The sequence below is a fragment of the Castanea sativa genome, chromosome 2 (assembly GCF_040712315.1).
Source record: "Castanea sativa cultivar Marrone di Chiusa Pesio chromosome 2, ASM4071231v1".
In the NCBI taxonomy this organism is placed as follows: Eukaryota; Viridiplantae; Streptophyta; class Magnoliopsida; order Fagales; family Fagaceae; genus Castanea; species Castanea sativa.
This window is the reverse complement of record NC_134014.1, coordinates 40,321,404-40,342,853: the sequence shown is the minus strand read 5'-3', so window position 1 is coordinate 40,342,853 and position 21,450 is coordinate 40,321,404. Positions and strand designations below refer to the sequence as shown.

The window sequence follows — 21,450 nt, the reverse complement described above, 5'->3', positions numbered from 1 at the left end:
ATGGCTTTGACAACACTCAGGGTATTGTCAAGGATTCAAGTCTAGTATCATCTGCATTCTCATTTTCCTTTATTTATTTGTTCGAGTGTCTAACGTCGTCTGCTTTTTTCTTCCTTAGCTACCGTCCATCCACGCATAACTGATGAGTAGGAAGCTTTCATTCGTTGGGTTCTGGAGATCCCTTTTGACGAACAGAGGTGCAAGGACCTGATCACCCTTGATACATTGCACGCTTACTGTGGTGGTCCTGAGCCAATGCTTGAAGCCCGTAGATTGAATGCTTATTCTCGTCAGCATAAGTTTTCACGCCTTAGTTCCTTTCTATCATCTATTTCATATACATGCCTATTTATCTAACATTCATTTTTCACCCTTTGCAAAAATGGAGGTAGCTAGACAAAGGGCTTTGGTAAAGGCGTCAACTGCGACGCGCAAGAAAGAAGGGAAAGAGGGGGCCTCCTCGTCAGCTCCTAAGGGAGTCACCAAAGGGTCATCCAAAAGAAAAAATGAAGGAAAAGACAACTGTCCCCTTAAGAAAGGATCGGTCATCCCTGCGGGTGACAAGCAGAAGAAGCAGTCACCTTCCCAACCCAGCCACGGAGCTGGTAAAGGGTTGATGACGGCAAAAGGCCTCATCCCCTAGGGGACCATCCATCGTCTTCTTACGCACAAGAAGCATGTTGTTGAGATGGTTAAATCAATCATCAAGGAGACATACTTGGACCCATGTACTGAGCAGACAACAAAGGATTTAGGAGCGTCAGGTCATATTGACCTTTCTAAGGTACGTCTCTTCTTCTTTTCTTTTGTAATTTTCAACTTCCTTTTACTGTTTTTCATTTGTTTGCTAACAGTTATCTTGTCTTTAGGCGTTGGTGCGCATAAAGGCGCTTCAAGATAGGAGCATTGCTCAAGAAGGGGTGATCAACCGTCTGCGCAAGCATAACGAGACCCTGACCAATGAACAAGCGCAGTACAAGGGGGCCGTCTATACGCTTAACAAGGAGGTGGCGGCTTTAAATGAGAAGTTAAAGGAGGAAGCCCATCTCTGTGAGAAGGTGAAAGAAGAAAAGACGAGTTTGAAGGCGGAGCTGACGGCCATTCGTGTGCAAGTAGAGACGGCTAGGGCTAACGTCGTAACAAAATTCAAGGCTTTTAAGCCTTTTTATCGACACCTGTGCCATCTACTATGATGATAGGTTTGAGGACTGCCTGAAGCAGGCTAGGTCCATCTACCCAAATCAAGATCTATCCAAAGTCACCATGGACGACCCACTGCCAACAACCCCTGCTCACGACGACACCATCAGTAAGGAGACCGACGACTCTACTGAGCCAGAATTGGATTCAAAAGATGACGGTGTTGTTCTTGCTCAGCCTACTGTCAACGGATCCGTCATTCCTTTGGCTTCGTCTGCTAACGCCCAAAACTTTGCTACCTAGGACGCCCCGAACGTTTAACTTACTTGTTTTTATGTATCCACTTGTATTTCCAAACAGTAGTAAATGCCCTTGTTTTTGGGCTTTGTTTGTAAACACCTTTTATTTATGGCATCTATTATATCCGTCACTTTTAGTAGTTTTTACTATGTGTTGATCTTCACTTTGAGATATGCGTATGTGTGTCCATTTTTGTGCATATATGTTAGGATGTAATTGTCCCCTAAAGGACTTGGCAAATAGCTAGGATGAACCCGTATACTTTGGTGTGCATGCCCGTTTGGGCTAAATAATAAACTTGTCCATTTGTGGACATGATAATGCATCCATCCACTTGTGGACTTACAATTTTAGTCTCCCTCGTCCACTTGTGGACATAATAATGAATCCGTCCACTTGTGGACAACAATTTTAATGTATCCCCATGGGATGAATTCGTCCACTTATGGACGTGAATCCATCCACTTGTGGACTTAACAATTAAGGCATTCTCATGGGATGAACTCGTCCACTTGTGGACTTAATAGTTAATAGTGAATCCATCCACTTGTGGACTTAACAATTAAGGCATCCTCATGGGATGACCTCGTCCACTTGTGGATTTAATAGTGAATCCGTCCACTTGTGGACAACAATTTTAATGCATCCCCATGGGATGAATTCGTCTACTTGTGGACTTAATAGTGAATCCGTTCACTTGTGGACTTAACTATTTTAAGGCATCCTCATGGGATGAACTCATCTACTTGTGGATTTAATGGTGAATTCGTCCACTTGTGGACTTAACTATTTTAACACATCCTCATGGGATGAACTCGTCCACTTATGGACTTGGTCACACATGTAGTTTCGTAGAGACATACACATACACAAATTATATCTGAATAACTCCTCTTATTGGGATAAATGCGTGCATAAGTATAAAATTGTTCTTAAAAGAATAAAAAGCTACCCTTTGGCTTAAAAAGTACTGTTGATAAATTAACTAAAGGAAAAAATGAGGAGTGTTGTTCTTCACGCTATCGTCTACTAATAGTATTTTTTCAGGTGCTCCGTGTTCCATGGGTGGTTCAACTTCTGCCTATCTATTATCTCCAGATGGTAGGTACCTTTCCTCTGCCATGAAGTGATTATGTAGGGTCCTTCCCAGTTAGGACCGAGCTTTCCCTGAAAGGGGTCTCTGGTAGCTCCTATCACCTTCCTTAAGACGAGGTCTCCAACTTGGAAGTCCCAGGGTCTAGCTTTGGAATTGTAGTCATGGCCATGAGATCCGGGTATCGTGCTAGCCTTTGTTCAGTTGTTGCCCTAACATCGTCCACTAGGTCAAGCTGTAGACACATGGCCTCGTCGTTTCTACTCTCTTCATGGTTGTCCACTCTATAGCTCGTGAGTCCAACCTCAGCTGGGATAACTACCTCATTGTCATATGCCAACTGAAATGGCATCTCTCCTGTAGGCGTTCTAGCTATTGTCTTGTACGCCCATAGTACGCTTGGCTTTGGCCATATACCTTTTGTCCCCTCGAGCCGAGTCTTGATTATTTTAAGCAAGGATCAGTTCGTGACCTCCACCTACCCATTGGCCTAAGGGTGGGTGAGGGAGGAGTAGTGGCTCTTCATTCTTAGCTGTGAGTTAAAGTCCCTAAAGGATTCATTGTCGAATTGCTTTCCATTGTCCGATACCAAGTCTCTAGGGATCCCGTACCTACAAATGATGTTTTTCCAGACGAAGCTTTATACGTTCTTTTTTATGATGGTGGCCAAAGCTTCAGCTTCTACCTATTTGGTGAAGTAATCAATGTCGACCACTAGGAACTTTAGCTATCTCATCACTATTGGGAATGGGCCCATGATGTCCAATCCTCATTGAGCAAAAGGCCATGGGGTCGTCATTAGAGTGAGCTCTTTTGTCGGCTGTCTGATGACGTTGTTGAACCTTTAACATTTGTCGCAGGTTTTGACATAAGTCTAGGCATCCTTCTGCATAGTGAGCCAGTAATATCCAGCCTGAATCAGTTTGTGCACCAATGACCGCGACCCTGAGTGGTTCCCGCAGATCCCTTCATGGACTTCTCTCATGACATAGTCTGCTTCTTCAGGGCTTAAACATCTTAAGTATGGGCGGTAGAAGCCTCTCTTGTATAAGACGTCCTTTATCAGAACGAATCGCGCTGCCTAGACCTTCAGCTTTCTCACGGCCTCCTTATCGTTAGGTAGTGTGTCATTTTTTAAATAGGAAACTATCGATGTAGCCCAATTGATTCCAGAGTCTATTTCCTGCACACTGAGGTCATCTATCAAGGGTAAGAGCTGAACAAAAGAGAATACCTTACTAGGGATAAGCATGTGTTCTGTTAAGGCGGCTTCGGCAAGGCAATCAGCTTTCTCATTCTCTTCTCTAGGGACTTGGATGAACTTGGCCTACAGCTCGCCTACTCATTTCCGCACCTGCTCCAAGTACCTCTTCATCTTTTACCCTTTGCATTCAAAGTCACCATTCACTTGACTGGTGACAACCTGAGAGTCGCAATATACGACCACATTTATTGCCCCTGTAACTTTCATGAGATTAGCCCTGCCACTAAAGCTTCGTACTCTACTTCGTTGTTGGTCGTTGGGAAGTCCAGAAGAACCATACATTCGATCTCATCTCAATCTGGAGAATGGAGCACTACACCGACTTCGCCAACCTGCCTATTAGACGATCCATCCATGTGGACGCTCCATTGAGGATGTTCTTCTGTCCCCTGGCCTTCCATATTGGTGAACTCTACAATGAAGTCTACGACTACTTGCTCCTTTATGGCGGTTCAGAGGCGATATTGTACGTCAAATTCACTTAATTCTATAACCCATAGCGCCATCCATCCGTTGGCTTTAGGATTACTCATTGCTCGCCATAGAGGCTTATCAATTAGGACGACCACAATGTGGGCCTAGAAGTATGGCTTGAGCTTAAAAGCTACGGTGACTAGAGCAAAGGCGAGTTTCTCCATCGGTGTGTATCTTTCCTCCGCACCTCGAAGTGCTCGGCTAGTGTAGTAGACAAGCTTATGCACCTTGTCTTCTTCCCTAATTAAGGTCGTGCTGACGGCAGCCAGGGATACAGCCAAGTAAAGGAATAGTTCTTCCTTTGGTTTGGAGGAACTTAGCAACGGGTGGTGAAGGGAGGAACTTAGCAACGGGTGGTGAAGAGAGGTAGGCCTTCAGATCCTAAAATGCTTGTTGACACTCGGCCGTCCACTCAAAAGATTTCTTCACCGTGCGGAAGAAAGGTAGGCACTTGTCTGTTGCCCTCGATACAAACCTGTTCAGCGTGGCTACCTTGCCGTTAAGGCTTTGTACTTCCTTCGCATTCCTCGGTGATGACATCTCCATTATGGCTTGGACCTTGTCTGAGTTGACTTCGATACCTCTCTAGGACATCACAACCTTAAGAAATTTTCAACCGTCACCCCAAACGAACACTTACTCGAATTAAGCTTCATGTTGAAAGAGCAGAGGGTGTCGAAGGTCTCCCTAAGGTCGTCCAAATGGTCGTCCTCCCTTCGACTTTTTACCAGTATATCATCAACGTAGACTTGGACGTTTCTTCCAATCTGATGTGCAAACATCTTGTTCATTAGCCTCTGATATGTTGCGCTTGCATTCTTGAGGCCGAATGGCATTACTCTGTCATAGAAGAGGCCTTAGCTAGTGATGAAGGAAGTCTTCTCCTAATCAGCTTCATCCATTCTAATCTGGTTGTAGCCAGAAAAAGCATCTATAAAGCTCAGTAACTGGTGTCAAGCTGTAGAGTCTATTGGGACGTCAACCCGTGGGAGGGGGTAGCTATCCTTGGGGCATGCCTTGTTCAATTCCGTGAAGTCTACGCACATCCTCCATTTTCTGTTAGTTTTCTTAACCATCACCAAGTTGGCCAGCCAGTCGGGGTAGTATACTTCTCTAATGAAGTCTGCCTCTTGCAACTTGCGAACTTCTTCCACTATGGCTTAGTCTCGTTCCTAGGTGAACACTCGCTTCTTTTGATGGATAGGGGGAAAAAGTGGGTGACACATTCGACTTATGCACCATGACTAAAGGGTCGATCCCGGGCATGTCTTCATGGCTCCAAGCAAAGACATCTTGGTTTTCTTTTAGAAACGTCGTGAGAGCTTGACGAATTAGTGGACTGGCGAGAATGTTGATCTTAGTCGTTCTTTTAGGCCTGGAGTTGTCAAGGGGTATCTCTTCCAATCCATCGACGGGTTCTGCACCCGTCCGCTGCTCTTTTATGCTCATGGTCTGAAAATGGTCGTCCATCTCCAATATTGCTTTGTAACACTCGCGTGCCGCCACTTGATCCCCACGTACTTCTCCAACTCTGTACTCGATAGGGAACTTGATCATCAAGTGATAAGTTGAAGTCACTGCCTTCCATGAGTTGAGGGTAGGTCTTCCTAGGATGGCATTGTAGGCAAACGAGTAGTCGACCACAAGAAATGTTACATCCTTTATGATCTGTTATGGGTAAGCACCGACCGTTACGGGCAATGTGACTGCACCGAGGGGATATACTCTTGTTCCTCCGAACCTAATGAGCGGGGCGTTGGTCGGAACCAGTCATTCTCTTTCAATCCTCATCTGCTAGAACGTCAGGTAGTAGAGGATGTCAGCGGAGCTTCCGTTGTCAACCAGGACCCAGTGTGTGTTTTAGTCTCCTACCCATATGCTAACGACGAATGCATCGTCATGCGGGTGGTGGAGACGTTGAGCTTCTTCCTCTGAGAATCTGATGATGGGGTTGTCGACCTGCGCCATCTTTAGGACGAAGCCCACCAGTTTGACATTCTGAACCACCCGCAGGTAAGTCTTACGAGCCCTTCTAGAAAATCTAGAAGAAGCAGTGCCTCCCATAATCATTCTTATGTCTCCTATGGAGGCCTAGGACGCTCATTCTCCCTTTGTGCAACATGTTCTTGTAGGGGGTCTGTTCTTTCCTTACTAACGAATCTCTGCAACCTTCCTTGTCTGATAAGAGCTTCTATTTATTGCTTCAAGTCATAGCAGTCAAATATGTCATGACCGTGATCTCGGTGAAAGTGGCAGTTTTTGTCCCTGGATCTCTTATTGGGGTCTCCCTTCAACTTTTTGGGAAATATCAGGGATCCTTCGTCTTTGATTTGCATCAGGACTTGGTCGATCGAGGCGGTCAACGGGGTGAAGCTTGTGAACCTCCCAGTGGGGGGTTTGGAGCGCCTATCCTCCCGTCGGTTTCCAATCCTTGTCGTCTTGCGCCCCTTGTCCTACCGTGCTTCCTCCTGTCTTTCCCTCTTCTTAGACTTCTTTTCTCAGGCCAGCATCACATCTTCCGTGTTCATGTACTTAGTTTCCCTGTAGAGTACATCTGACATAGTCTTTGGGTCATTTTTGTATAAGGAAAACAAAAACTTACCCCTCCGTAACCCATTCATGAATGCAACCACGAGTATTTTATCATCAACTTCATCAATCGAGAGGGCCTCTTTATTAAAGTGGGTAATGTAAGACCTTAGCGTCTCGTCCTCTCATTGCTTGATGTTCATTAGGCAGGAGGTGGACTTTTTATATCTATGTCCCCCTATAAAGTGTGAGGCAAACTGGGCGCTCAACTCCTTGAAGGTACTAATGGAGTTGGGCGTCAACCTACTGAACCAAACCCTTGCGGGTCCCTTCAGCGTAGTAGGGAAGGCCCTACACATGATCTCCACCACCCCTTGTAGGTGCATCAGGGTCTTGAAGGACTCCAGGTGATCTAAGGGATCCTTAGATCTGTCATAGGCCTCTACTTGTGGCATGCAGAACTTCAGTGGAAAGGGGAACGAAGTGACAGATGCGATGAATGGTGAGTCAATTCAATGGACCAACTCATCGAGGTCGCTAGACACCCGTCCTCTAAGAGTGTTCATCATGAAGTCCATCCGTTCCTTCATCATTTGCATCTATGCAACCATGTGTGGCGAAGTCGTATCTGTGGCAGACGGACGGCTTGTGTCCTATCACTCTTGTCTTGTTAAGGCGTTGCTACCTTCCGACCCTTCTTGGTCCCTTCTCTCAGCATTGGTGCCTTCTTGGTCCTCCTCCTAAGTGTTAAGCCCTGCGTTCTTTTGGCACAGCTGTTCCTATAGATCATGATTTTGATTGGTGAGGCATTCTACAGCAGCGGCAAGAGTCAGAACCTATCTCTCGAGGGCGGTGGTACGTGGTTCATCACCTTGATTATTGTTATTGGTCGCTATCGAGCGAGTAAGTACCATGCAACTCTTTGTCCGGAAAACGGTAGTATGGCTTACAAGGTCTTCCCCACAGACGGCACCAACTGATGATGTCAAAAATCGTCAGTAAGTCACACAGTCTTCACGTACCCAAGATGACACTTGCACAACACAGAAAAAGAAGACCTCAAGAGAGTACTGGTGTGGTACCGTCCAAATACCCTCCGAAGGTTAAGTCAGAGAACTTTTACAACTCTAGAGTGCTAAAGCTGGGGAGAATTATGTGTACCTTGGTTTGTGAGGGTTTAGGAGTTTTTATAGTCATGTAGAGCTGACATTTGTTTCTTGGAGGAGAGAGTCTTACCTTGTAGGGAAGATCCTCATTAATACGTGTACATTGCAAGATCCTTTCCTTGTAGGGATTTCCTTAATTAAGGTTAACCATGGAGCACAAGATATTTCCTTGTATAGATATTCGTGGACGTTAAGCAAGGCCACGCTGGACTCGTCGTGCTCTTTATCCCGTCGGCTTCTCTAATTCCGTCGTCTTACATAGATGTCGTCGGCTTATGGACTGATCAACTTAGGAACTCGTTGTGCTACTTCTTACATACAAGAAGTTGACGAGCCCAATAAACTCATCAGCTTCTTTGTATGCAACGAGTTTATCTCTTTTAAGAATATCCTTATCAATAATAATAACAAATGCACTTGTTTCCATGTTTGGCAGATTCTTATAGTGATACTCTACAAAATTTGAATCAAAGCTCAACTATGCCATCAAATCAATTGGGCATATAAAATAGCTATACACACACAGCATACTTAACAAAAAGACACATCAAACCTGAGGTAAAGAAGAAACAACGAAATAGAAGATAGAGGAGCACACAAAACAAAGGGGGAGTTTCGATGTTGATCGAATGAAGAGGCTGGGAAAAGAAGAGGGAGTTGCATTGAATGAGATAGTTGAAGAAGAAAAAGGAGATGGGAGTGCATTTGAAGAGAGAGTTTTTGATCGGGGGTTTTGTTTTGGGGGGACTTGGGCTGAGTTTGTGTTTAAGAGAGAGGTTTTTCTTTTGGTGCTAAATTCATCGGCCTTTGTTTTTAGAGAGAAAGAGAGTGTTTTTTTTTTAATATTGCTAATGTGTAAAATTGTGGAGAGTGCAAAGCTTACGTGGCAAGATCTAAATAAGTCCCCAAAAAAAAGTCAAACAAAAGTCAGAGGTTTCGATTTTATTCCCTAAAAAAAAAGTTTCGGTTTTATAGTATATATATTTGTTATAACAATTTGGTGAAAACATCCAACAATCAGGGCACATTCAGCTAGAGGATTAAAAAATTAAAATTAATTAATAAAAAAACCTAGACCATGATGAACAATGGAAGAGAGAGAGAGAGAGGCATATTAGGGAAAATTTAACTAGACTGGCTATGGTTGCTAAAAGTTATAATGAGGGTTAAAATTGTAAAATCAACCAGCAGGAGCAACAACAACCAACAAAATCACTCGACTTTTCTCTCTAAATTGAAGAGATTGCATTTTGGTGGACGTAGAGAGAAAATACATAGGCCCACACCAAAATCTCTCCAATTTTCTCCTCCAACCAAACAATCCAAAATACCATTTTCTCTCCTATTTTCTTTCCTCCATTTCTATCCCCCCCCCCCCCTATTTTCACCTCAACCAAACCAAACCAACCCTAAAGCCTGAACTAGATAGAATCCAATTAGCCACATGAGAGTCTGATTCTAAAATGAGATAATAATAATATTCATGTTTATAGCCAAACAAAGACAATCCGATTAGCCAATTATAATTCAGCTGCAAGTGAGACAGTTTTGTAGTGATGCCTATTTATCTTAAGAAACACATAGTCCATAATCCGATTGCCATCATACAAGGCCTCCTCCTTTTGCAACAGTTGGGTTATCAGTTTCTACCCTATCTGTGTTTTCTTTTTATTTAACTAAGAAAAATTCTTAGTTTACATTATACTAGTAATGTGTACAATATTTTACACATTGATTTAGCCCACAATGTAATATGTATATTAATAGTACAATGTAAATCTATAAATACCCTTTTAACTAATTTTGAGCAAGTCGTTTCAAATCAGACATGTAGATTTTAAAATGGTGTGAGTGTCATTTCGGACATTAGATTTTAAAATGATATGACTCAATTACCTACCCTAAATTATTTTTTGGGGTAAAAAAATAATAATAATAATGCATAGGAGAGAAGGGTGGCAACTCCTATGACCATAGGGCAATATAAAGGGAGATAGATACGAAAAAAGTTTCTTTCTAAACTAGTTTAGAGAGAAATTCTTTGAACTCCACCGATAATTTTTAGTAAATGTAAATTTTGAAAATCTAACTGTTGGATTGCAAGTTTTTATTATATCCTTCATGCATGCTTGCAAAATTTCAAGAACATTAAAGATCATTAGTTATGTTATTAATAAAATGTTTAAATATCAAATTTTTGTGATCTATAATTATGCATAAAAAGATAAATTTATTGATCGAATAGTAAATAACAAATAAAAGTCTATAATAAAATATTTTTGTGCTTTTTCTTATTAAATGTGCACATTTTAAGTTATGTCCTTAATAAATTTCAAAAAAAAAAAAGTTATGTCCTTAATAGAAGTCTATAATAATTTTTTCTTTTCTTTTTTAAAGTACTCGCACGTACTGTGAGTTATAAGCTGGATGCAAGCCTTTTTAACCAAATAAAGTTCTCTTAGGTAGCTGATAAATTAATGAAGTTTTCTCTTGCCTATTTATATAAAATTTGGAAAACCTAGGTACAAGCCGACCTTAGCTCAGTTGGTAGAGCGGAGGACTGTAGTAGGTAACACCTGTCAGATAATCCTTAGGTCGCTGGTTCGAATCCGGCAGGTCGGACTTTTTTGCTCTTTCCTTCATTTTCTAAAATACGGATAGAAACAAAATTACTTTCAAGCTTTTCAAGGATAGGAATTTTAGCGAACACAAAAATCCAATGTTAAGAGTTAAATTTTGGCAGACAATTCAATTCAATTCAACTTCTACTCAAAATGAGAACTTGGACGTATTCAAGGGTCATTTCTAATATAATATAAATTTTTATTAATAATTAAATTTTTCTATTACACATTTCATATAATTCACACATTATATAAGGTCAGAGATCAATTCACAGTATATGCAGTTGATAATGTATAATAAATGATATAATTCAATTAAAAAAGTAGTGTATAAATTTTGTTTTTAGGCTTACCAATTTTTTTAACAAAAAAACATCTAACCATTGAGAAAATTTTAATATATCAAACAGATAGTGCAGGAGAAAATAGTGTCGATTAGAAATAGGATAAAAGAATGAAGAAAGAATATTGTGGGTTTGTAGTTTGAGGGATTTAATATTATTAGAATTTTTCTTTATGCATTCCACACCATTGGGCCAGGGAAGAGAGGAACAAATAAAGGAGAAATTTTTTCAGGCTAATTAGTTTAGGTGGGTTTTTTAAATTTTATTTTTTACGAGAGGTGGATAGTTTTTATATATATATATATATATAGAATGTGAGATAGATTTTATTTTATTTTTTAATATATAGAACATAGGGTAGTTTTTTTTTTTTTTTTGGATAGGAACATGGGTAGTTTTGGTTGTGTACACGGGGTAGTGGAATTTCTTTTCTTTTTTGTGTATCTTTCTTCTTTTCTTTTTTAGGGAAAATCTATCTATACTATCTAGTGAGGAGTTTTTACCTTATAGGTTTTTTGCTTTTAATTTTTGCCTATTTATTATCTATTCTTTTTTTATAAGAAAGATGTGTGGCCTATTTGGTATCTACTATCCAGTATTTACGGTTTTAACCTCATTTTTTATGTTTTAAGAATAAGTTAATTAAATTGAGGGTATTTTTGGAAGTGAAAAGGCAATAATTAACTTTTTAAATCCTCTTAATATATAGAGATTAATATATTATTAACCATATTTTTATTAAAAAAATTACGAAGCATATAACCACTCCAATTGGATTGACAACTTGATATAATTAGTATGCAAAAATTTTAAGGGCACATCCTTTCTCACATTATTTGTCAACATACAACTATTATATGTAACAGACTATAAGTGATAGATTCTTGTGAAAGTTAAAGTCAGTCATAGTCTACTACATAAAATAGTTGTAATAAATGATGTGGTAAATGTCGTGGCCCTAAAATAACTTATTAGTACAAGTTGGGTTAGGTTGTAAACCAGTTTACTAGATAGGTTGGGTACGCATGTCACATTGTTACCCATTCCACTCCGGCCAAAATGGGTATTTATCCCTAATTTGAAAACTATGTAGCAAAATATCCCTGTTTTGAAATTATTTAGCAAAATATTCCTGTCTTTTAGAACTAACTCAACATTAGCAATGTTGAATTCCATGCATATTTTGCCACTTTAATTTTTTTTTAAAACTCAACATTGCTAATGTCAATTTCTATTTAAAATACACGGAGAACTCGATTTTGAAAATATCAAGTTTTACAGAAAACTCGATTTTGTTAAAATCAAGTTCCAAAACAGGAACATTTTTTTAGGTAGTCTCAAAACATGAGCATTTTACTACATAGATTTCAAATTAGGGGTAAATACTCATTTCCCCCTCCTCTCAACCCAAACCAACCCAGTATGCCAGATCATTGATGTTTGTAAAAAGATCCCATATATTTGTTTTGGCACATTTCAAACCCAAACGTGACCAATAATTTGACCTATTAGGGAGTCCTACTTTGCTAATCTGATTCCTCCTTTTTTTCTTTTTTCTTTTTCTTTTTTTTGTTGGAGGAGGCAAGTAGACTCGTCTGATTCTAAGCATAAGCAAAACCAACATCATGCAACATACAATTATAGAGTTTGTGGTATTTCGAATTAAAAAGCATCAACACACCATGCAACTTGTTTGAGCCAGACTAGAATAAATAATAAATTAGAATTATACAAGGAATTTTTGTAAAACATACAACTTCTAGATATAGTCCTTTGAAAGCAAACTGCAGTTTAACACATAATTTAATACAAAATTGTTGGGCGTTGATTGCTAACCCCAGGTTATGTAAGGATCTAAAGCTGCAGCTAAACATATAAATCAAATAGATTTTTTCTTTTTGTGTTTATGGCTGTCATCACCATCTTTGCCCTCACTCTTAATCCCACCTTTACGAGCTCTTTTTGGTGCCTGAGACCAAATTAATGCAAATCCATTAGCAACTATTTCCACAATGCCCATCCATATAGTAACTTTTGGTAGTGCTAATTAACTACCATACCTAGCTAAAATAAATTTAAAGAATTTGGCAAGATATCATCCTTGATTTCTTAGTATTACTGTCAAAAGTTAATCAAATATTAAAATTGGCATAAGCTAGGTATCAGCTGAGTAAAGTAAAAGACGTGAAAATACCTCAGCAGAGAATGTCTTGAGAGGGTCTTTACTTTTTCTGAATTTTTTCTTAGATCCCTCACGACGCATAGATTTGTTATTTCCCATTGCAGCCCTGGAAAGCTTAACAAGTTTGCTGGCTTCTTGGGTTTTTGGGTCCAATAGGTAGTCAGGCACATCACGTAGGTGAGGAGCAGGGGGCTTCTTACTGAGAGCTTTGTCATGTTTCAATAGATCTGCTCAAAATTGAATTTGAATTCTTGAAATTTAGTCACTCAAACTGGAAATATTAAAATAAGCAATGTGGACATCCAACCAATAAATTTCATTACCTAAGTCCCTTGGATTAACTTCAAAATGAGCTTTTAATCTAAAAACACAGAAGCAGAACATCAGAAAGAAAATCAGAATCACTTATCCAAAAAAAGAAAGAAAATCAGAATAATATATGTGAAAAAAGAGGTTAATGTGCAATTAAGACAAGGCTGGAAAACTTGTACAAAAGATACAAGTAAAACTACTGTGCCATAATAAAAACCAGAAATATTTGAAGAACAAAGATTGAAGTCGGATGCAAGATATGAGCCTCAAGGTTGCCAAAGACTAGATTTGATATTTTAACAAGTCGTAGAATTATTTAGCAAAAGATTTGGTGAAAACAGAAATCCTAGTCTCAAGAAGAGGAATAATTGGTATGTACTCACTTTTCCGAGTTAAGAATTTCCTTCTTCAAATCCTGAAATCTTGCCTCCTTCACAGCAACTTTTGTCACACTCTTTGCAATGTCCTGTAAAAGTCACCATTTCCAATCAATCAGTTTTGTTTTCCTTTAGCAACCATTTAGCCAAATTTGAAGCACATACCCTAACTCCATCCCATTGGATAAGGAATTTTAAAAAATTAAAAAAATAAATAAACACTCATCTACAAGAGTATAACTAGAATCTCTACGTACTTCCTCCATAAGGAATAGAACATCAAGCTATCCATGGAACTGTCCTAAAACACACACACAAAAAAGAAATACAACCGAAAAGCTATGCTTGTTTGTGGAATTGGCAAAAAGAAAAACAAAAGAGGAAACGATGTCCATGACAGTAGAAGATGAGCTAGCAACTCAATTTTCATATGTGCAGAACAAGCAACGGCCTACGACAGGGTATATTTACTGTCTCTTTCATTAGAAAAGCATAATTATTGTCCATTTCTCATGATCTTTTTTTTTTGGTGAGTTTGGGGGGGGGGGGGGGGGGCGAGGGAGGACAGAGAAAAATTCCAAAGTTGAAATTGGTGCTACAAAATTTATCATGTCAAAACTGGAAAGCTAATATTGCTACAAAAAATGTATATACCAAAAAACAGATTAAGACATTAAGCATTTTGTAAGACTGTCAACCAAGTATTTTTATTAAATAATAATAATCTGTGAGAAAGAAAAAATAGTTGAACAATCACCTCAGCTCGGTATCGTAAAGATTCCACTGCATTTTTTGAGAGTAAAGAAAATGGAGAAATTAAGTTTGAGTCTTTGTTTTCATCATCTCCCAAAACAGATTTTATTTCTTCAAAAATTTCCATCTCATCTGGAGAAACCTGTAAAAAGAACAAATATTAGAACTACTGAAGGCACAGGCACTGTTACCAACAAAGAGATTCTAATCTAATCATCTTCATCTCCAGTGGGAGTAACAGAAGATGGCCTCAGGTTCAATAGCAAACCCTCATAACTTGGTTGTGGTTGTACCTTAGGTGTTCAAGCTTCACATTACCAACCTAGAAGACTAGAACACCATCCCTAATTTACATATACATTGAGAGGGGGGGGGGAATGTCATGCATGATCCAATTATCAAGTATACGTAATATGATCAGACAAGGAGACAGATAGTAAAACTCACAAGAGAGACAGAAGCACCAGTACTATATGCTCTTCCAGTGCGTCCAATTCGATGAACATATCCAGCAGCACTTTCAGGCATTTCAAAATTTATAACCTGATAAAAGAAGATAGAGAAGAAAAGGAAAAATGAGGCAGTGCCAGTGTTGATAAATGGCATACTAATTAACCTTGAAATAGAATGGCATACTAGCCAAACACAACATCTCCAAAATAAATAATCTTTTTGTAACGAAAGGTAATTTTATTCAAATAATTTCCCAAGTGAATCATAAGAGGATACAACAAGAAGGAACAGCTTAAGCACAATTAGAAACAGCAAACACCACAACCAATAGAAAAGCAAGCAAAAACATAAAACAAGGACCTTTGTATATTAAACCTCAAAAGTTCATAACAACATCCATTCTCAAGCTGAGGTAATTGAATAATCAGACCTCCTTTCTGCCAGATTAAACAGAAGGATACAAATTGGTTATATGATTTCGAGAAAAATGGACTTGGGGGCTAACCATGACTTAGGAACAGAAAGCCTTCAGGCACTTCATAATACTTAATGGGGATGGTAAAATTTCATATGCTTGCAACTCCAACTCAACATATATATGATCTAACCGCTCCAAGGGCAAGTCCTTTGAAATATGAAACTTACTAGGACTCATTAATAAAAGAATGTGCCAATATGATTTTTCTCTTTTTAAATACATATCTTTAAACTAGTTTAATATCTGGTTTCATTTGCTTTGATTTTTTTAAGTATATCTCACCACAGATATTCATATATTTTACATGTAAAGTTGTAGACAAAATCAAAGCCTTAATAGTGTTTAGAGTTGCAAGAGAACATTAAGCTCACAGGTATGAAATCCCATAAACTGCAAGGTCCAATCTCAATTACAAAATTACAGCCAGAATAACGATAGCAATAAAACACCAAGACTTCAGATAAACATGCATACACACAACAAATCATTCACATACCGTGTGTACATTTTTGAAATCAATACCCCTCACTACTCCAAATTCTGAGTCCAATTTTTGCTTGGCATGCTTTCTAGACTTTCTTCGTTCAGCATTACTCTCCCTATTGGTTTCTTCCTTCTCTTTTGTTTGGCTATCATCAGTTGCAATTAAATAATCAAAAAGCCCAGCATTGAATTCCTGATGACAAAGCCAGCAAAATTCAATAATTTTTGAGCAATTATAATCATTAAACCCATCACCAAGGATAATGTAAACCATCATTCTCAAATTGATTGCTAGGCTAGTGATAACCTAGAAGCAGTACCATAATTTTTTTTTTTTTAATTAATTACAATGTTGCATTATAAATGAGTATAAAAGCAGACCTCAAGAATATGGAGACGAGAATTTTGTGGCAACTCAGCATTTAAAACAGCAGACTTGATTCCAAACTGAAGCAAAAAAATTTAAATGGGTTACGGAAGGCAAAAATTAAAACACAGAAAAAGACTATGAAGTTTGACATACTGATAGCTAAAACAGAACATGTAAGTATTAGCGGATCAACTTGAAGTGGAAGCAAAATCAGTCAGATCTCTCTTCCAAAATGTTTTTTTTTTTTTTGGTACAGATAAAAACAGTGAGAAAAGTGGAGCAAACAAAACAAAGTGAGCAACAGCATTTTAGACAGTAAATTATTGAAAAAGAGAAATAAATAAACATTAAGATAAAATCATTATTAGCCAAGGCTGAAGAAATTCTAGGTATTAGAGGTTCCACTCTTCCAGACAATATCTAACATCTAAGACAGAAACAGCTGCCTGCGTGTGAGAAGGTAAGTATTTTCTTGAGAAATAAAGGGGAGGGGAGGGGCGGGGGAATATATAATAATTAAAGGATGTATCAAAAGGGGTCTGCATACCTTTTCCAGAAATAGTTTTAATCTATAACCCATGTCAATGGTATTAGTGAATACTAGAACTTTCTTTTGAACCAAATCCAACTTCAAGAGGGAAAGGATGTAAAGTAATTTATCACGATCACTGCACGATATCTAGAAACATAGGAAAGAATGACATCAAACTCATTACTCAAAACATAACTTCATTAATGAACATAACACAAATCCAGATAGATCAATGAAGCAACCAAGAAGTAATATATGCACAAAAAATCATGTCAAGTTAAAACTTAAGACTGCAAATTCACCTTGAAATTAAAAAAAAATGAGGCGTAATGATAAAAATAACAATAATAATGACAATAACGATAACAGCTTCTTTCCTTTCTATTAGTTATACATGCACCCAGTGGTATTGAACCCATGCCCTTACTCTCTGGACTGTTCTTAAGAAGGCAAGAGTGTCGTTTGAGTTAGAACTCGTTGATAACATAAAAATATAATAATAAAAAGAGGGAAATGACCTGTTTTGCAACCATTTACTATATATGACCAGACAAATTAGTTTTCAATGAGGAATTTCATGATTGGATGGTCACACAGTCAGTCAGTCATGGCTGACTGAAATAATCTTGCCTGCAATCTCTCAATTGTGTTAAGAAAACTGGGGTTGGGGGGGATTAAGACTTTGTACATCCCGACAAAAGGGAAGCAGTCCTAAAATATGTTAATTATGGCTTGATCACCAAAAGAAAACTACCCCAACGTGCATCTATGCCGATGCGCTTAGTGATGCAATAAAAATTAGTAAATGATAAAAGCCTCCCTGTTGTCAGGATCATTTATTAGTAAACCCTCTTGACTTTTTGAATGTTACACTTTACCTCATTGTAGCTTGGACTAAACTGCAACATCATGTTTTCCATCCAAATTGATGGAAAATGATTCAAATAAAATGACAAAAACACCCATAACATAAAGAAATGGGTATATTGGTCATTCATTTAATCATTTTCCATCAACTTGGATGAAAAACATGATGTTGCAATTTAATCCAAGGTACAAGGAGGAAAAGAGTAACATTTGAAAAGTCAGGAGGGTACACTGATAATGGTCGTAACTACAAGAGGTATTTTTTTTCATTTACCCTAAAAGTTATATTAAGTGTTCCCCTTATTCATAAAAATGATATGATTCTAATGTGGGACAAATAGGTCCATGGCTAGAGGAAATTATCAGAAAGGCATGATAGTGTTCATAATTTTCATACATTGGGCACAGAAAATCTTACCCAAAATTGCTGAACATTTTTGGGGATAACCTCATCCTTAATATTTCCCACTTCTGGCAAAGTCAAAATGAAGGGGTTGTGTAAAATCAGCTTCTTCAGTTTCTCAACATCAGCACTGCCAAATATCAGAAAAACCAAAAAAGATAGCATAAGGAACAACTAATACTCAGCATCCACCCCACAAAGGTTTCCTCTTAGAATCATTAGAGGAAGGCAGTATCGAGACCTATTGTTTTATCTTTTTATTTTCTCATAAATATGTTGCCCCAAAGGCATCTGACCAAGATTTTCTTTTCTTTTTTTTTCTTTTGTATGTATTGAAGTGAGTATAATACTATTATCTGCTTAAGAATGAGAAAGAGGTAAAAGGATGCATAAATAAAACCCTGAAGTCAACTCACTGGGACACCACCCATGAGTGGTCAGGGAGGACGGTAGTGGCAAGAAACAATGTGCTATAATAAACACAAACTACCTTTCATCACCAAAATAATTGAGGTCACACTATTATATAAAAAATAAATAAATAAATAAATAAAAACCTTGATGTAGCAGACATAAGAAGGCATTGACAGCGTCTAGGGATGTGAGCTGTAAAGGCTTTTATATCATCTTCGTAGCCATATGACAATAGAAGATCTGCCTGAAAATAAAAATAAGTTAATCAACTCCCCACAAGATAATACTAAGATATTGCGTCTCAATGGTCAAGAGAGAATATCAATTAACAAAATACTCTGATCATCTACAGAATCAATTTTGAAAGTCATAGCAAGTTAAAGCCAGTTGAAAGAACTATTTAATGGATGTTTCAAGTTCCAATTACTAGAAATCTATAGAAGCAAGAAAATATTTGTCATTTACATTCTTAACTGAGACATAAATTCTGCAAACAGAATTAGTTAAGCTGCAGAAAGTTGTGTAAGATGCACAAGATTACACACTAATAGGTAGGTTGTTAAAATTGAAATTACATGCCATGAAATTAAATCAAAGCTCAAGAAATTAAACTTCATGATAAATTTCACAGCATTCTTACCTCATCAAGTACAAGAATTTCAAGTGAGCTATTGATGGATGCAGATTGAAGTACATCAGCTGTAAAGCATTTTGGTATACAAGCAGGGGTACAAACCAGAATATTAGGAGGTCCTACTAATGCAGCCCGCTGCAATCAGTATTTAAAATCAGAAAAGAGTCAGCACGGTAAGAATTAGCAAAACATCTTGGTATTGTATGGCCTACAACAACAAATGATAACGAGATAGGCATGTATGAGGGTGCATCCTTGTGGGAGTATGTGTACATGTACTTATACTTTTTCAGATATAAAAGTAAATGGAGGATTGAACAAACCAAATCAGAAGCAGTCATACTGCTCATCAACTGTACAACTTTCAATTGAACTCTACATAACTCAATGAGAGATGAGACCTCTGTATAAACCTGGCAATACATGATACATTTTAGTTCACTGACGAAACAGTAAGGGAAATCATTACAAATCAAACTGGAGATAATTAATTGTACCTGCTGAGACAACTCTCGAGTTGGGACAAGAACAAATGCACTCGGAGCGAGCTTGTTCTTTGAACCAGAGTCAGTAAACAGCTTCTGAAGCAACGGAAGGAGGTATGCAAAGGTCTTCCCAGAACCAGTCTTTGCACGAGCAACCACATCCTTACCTTCCTAAAAGCACGACAAAATACAACAATCAACCAATGCCAAAAAAAAAATTTGATAATTGACATTTGACCCACCATTTGGTTCCCAAGAAAGAGCAACAAACAAAAAGAAAATTCAAATTTTGACACTGATATACCCTTCACCGATAAAAAAAAAAATTTAAATTTAAATGCACCATTAAATATTTAGGATTCAAAACTTAAGATATGTTATTCATTTTTCTTTTCTTCTCTTTTTTCACCCAGTTTTCTCAACAGCCCAACAGAGGGTCATGTTATCACTATCAGAAATGACAGCTAAGAAATTAGAAAGCTAAAGTATTTGTTTTAAAAAAAAAAAAAGTCTGGTAAATTCAAAACTTTCCCAAAATTTCTGAGCAGCCAAACAGAGTATAGACGAATTTAAAGAACTAGAAAGCATAGAAATTTAAGAATTAATATAATAAAAAAATACTCACTAATATTAGAGGAATAGCAACTTGCTGAATCGGAGTGGGCTTATCAATCCCCTTCTTGGTTAGGGCACGAATAAGACGAGGGTCCAATCCTAACTCTTCGAAGCTTTTCTCTTCTTCTTCTTTTTCTTCTTCTTCTTCTTCCTTGCTTTCAATCACTTTTGGTGGCTTTTCCATTGTTTCAGCCATTGAAGTCCCACTTTTTGGCGGTCTCAAAATGTTGATTTCTCTTTGTGATCGATAAACCCAAAATTAGGGTTTAGGGGTCAAAGAGGATCCACATATCGGGTGGGTCGGGTTTTCTAGTTTGAGAAATTCAATTAATAGGATCCAAACTGTGCAGCCCAAAAGGTCCACTAACTGAACCGTACCCCAATCCATTTTGCTTTTGAGTTGGGCTAGCATTGAACATGATACATGGCAAACAAGTTGGGTATGACCATAGTGATTTTTTTTTTTTTTTTGGAGAAACTACCATAGTGAATTTTAGAATGTGTTAATTTGTGTACGGTGAGAAGTGTGTAATAGTAAGTATATAACAAGATTTTTCAGTTCCTCAAAAAAAAAAATTAACAAGATTTTTCATATTTATTGAATATACAGAATTTGTACATTCTTTAAAAAAATCTACACTCGTTGTAATTTGTGAAGAAAACTATCCATAATCAAAAATTTGAGGTTGAATGTACAAAATTGTGTACATTATTTGATAAATTGTGTATATTGAATGTACAAAATTGTGTAAACTCTATCAAAAAAAAATTTATGTTAAATATACATAATTATATACATTCTTTGAAAAAAAATTACTTTAAATGTACAAAATCACATATATTCTTTGAAATTTTGTACATTCTTTGAAAAATTGTTATTATTATTATTATTATTATTATTATTAAAAACACATGAGTATGACTAATGGAAAAATTAAAACTGATTTAGTAAATTTTGGAAATCTTGATATTAATTCTGGAAAAATATGTGACGCGCGCAATTAGACTAATAAACAAACTAGAATTTGGCATTGGTCAGAGACTCACCAAAACTTTTGTAGCCATTATTGTGACATCCACCTTCTTTTGTGTGCAAAGAAAACTTTCTTAGTCCTTTCTCAAACAAAAAAACAACAGTGAAAAGGTATTGTGTTCTCT

At 37.7% G+C, this 21,450-nt stretch overlaps 1 protein-coding gene and 1 non-coding gene across 3 annotated transcripts; one reads left to right on the top strand and one right to left on the bottom strand.

Moving 5' to 3' along the window:
• Positions 1-10,495: 10,495 nt before the first annotated feature.
• Positions 10,496-10,588, top strand: TRNAY-GUA (transfer RNA tyrosine (anticodon GUA)). The gene is made up of 2 exons: positions 10,496-10,532; positions 10,553-10,588. It is a non-coding gene; the product is annotated as a tRNA-Tyr (tRNA).
• Positions 10,589-12,623: 2,035 nt separating this feature from the next.
• On the bottom strand, positions 12,624-20,555 carry LOC142626424 (DEAD-box ATP-dependent RNA helicase 16). 2 transcript variants are annotated; one of them, XM_075800246.1, is made up of 15 exons: positions 20,303-20,555; positions 19,690-19,848; positions 19,516-19,605; positions 19,199-19,327; positions 18,702-18,802; positions 18,160-18,274; positions 16,890-17,021; positions 16,354-16,419; positions 15,986-16,165; positions 15,006-15,101; positions 14,563-14,700; positions 13,812-13,894; positions 13,440-13,477; positions 13,129-13,343; positions 12,624-12,903 (listed from the first exon to the last, which is right to left on the bottom strand). In XM_075800246.1, the coding sequence occupies exons 1-15, from the start codon at positions 20,486-20,488 to the stop codon at positions 12,814-12,816; spliced, it is 1,818 nt and encodes a 605-aa protein (XP_075656361.1). In that variant the 5' UTR covers positions 20,489-20,555; the 3' UTR covers positions 12,624-12,813. The 2 variants fall into 2 exon arrangements, with proteins under 2 accessions (XP_075656361.1, XP_075656362.1); XM_075800247.1 differs by lacking the exon at positions 16,890-17,021.
• Between the last annotated feature and the right edge of the window lie 895 nt (positions 20,556-21,450).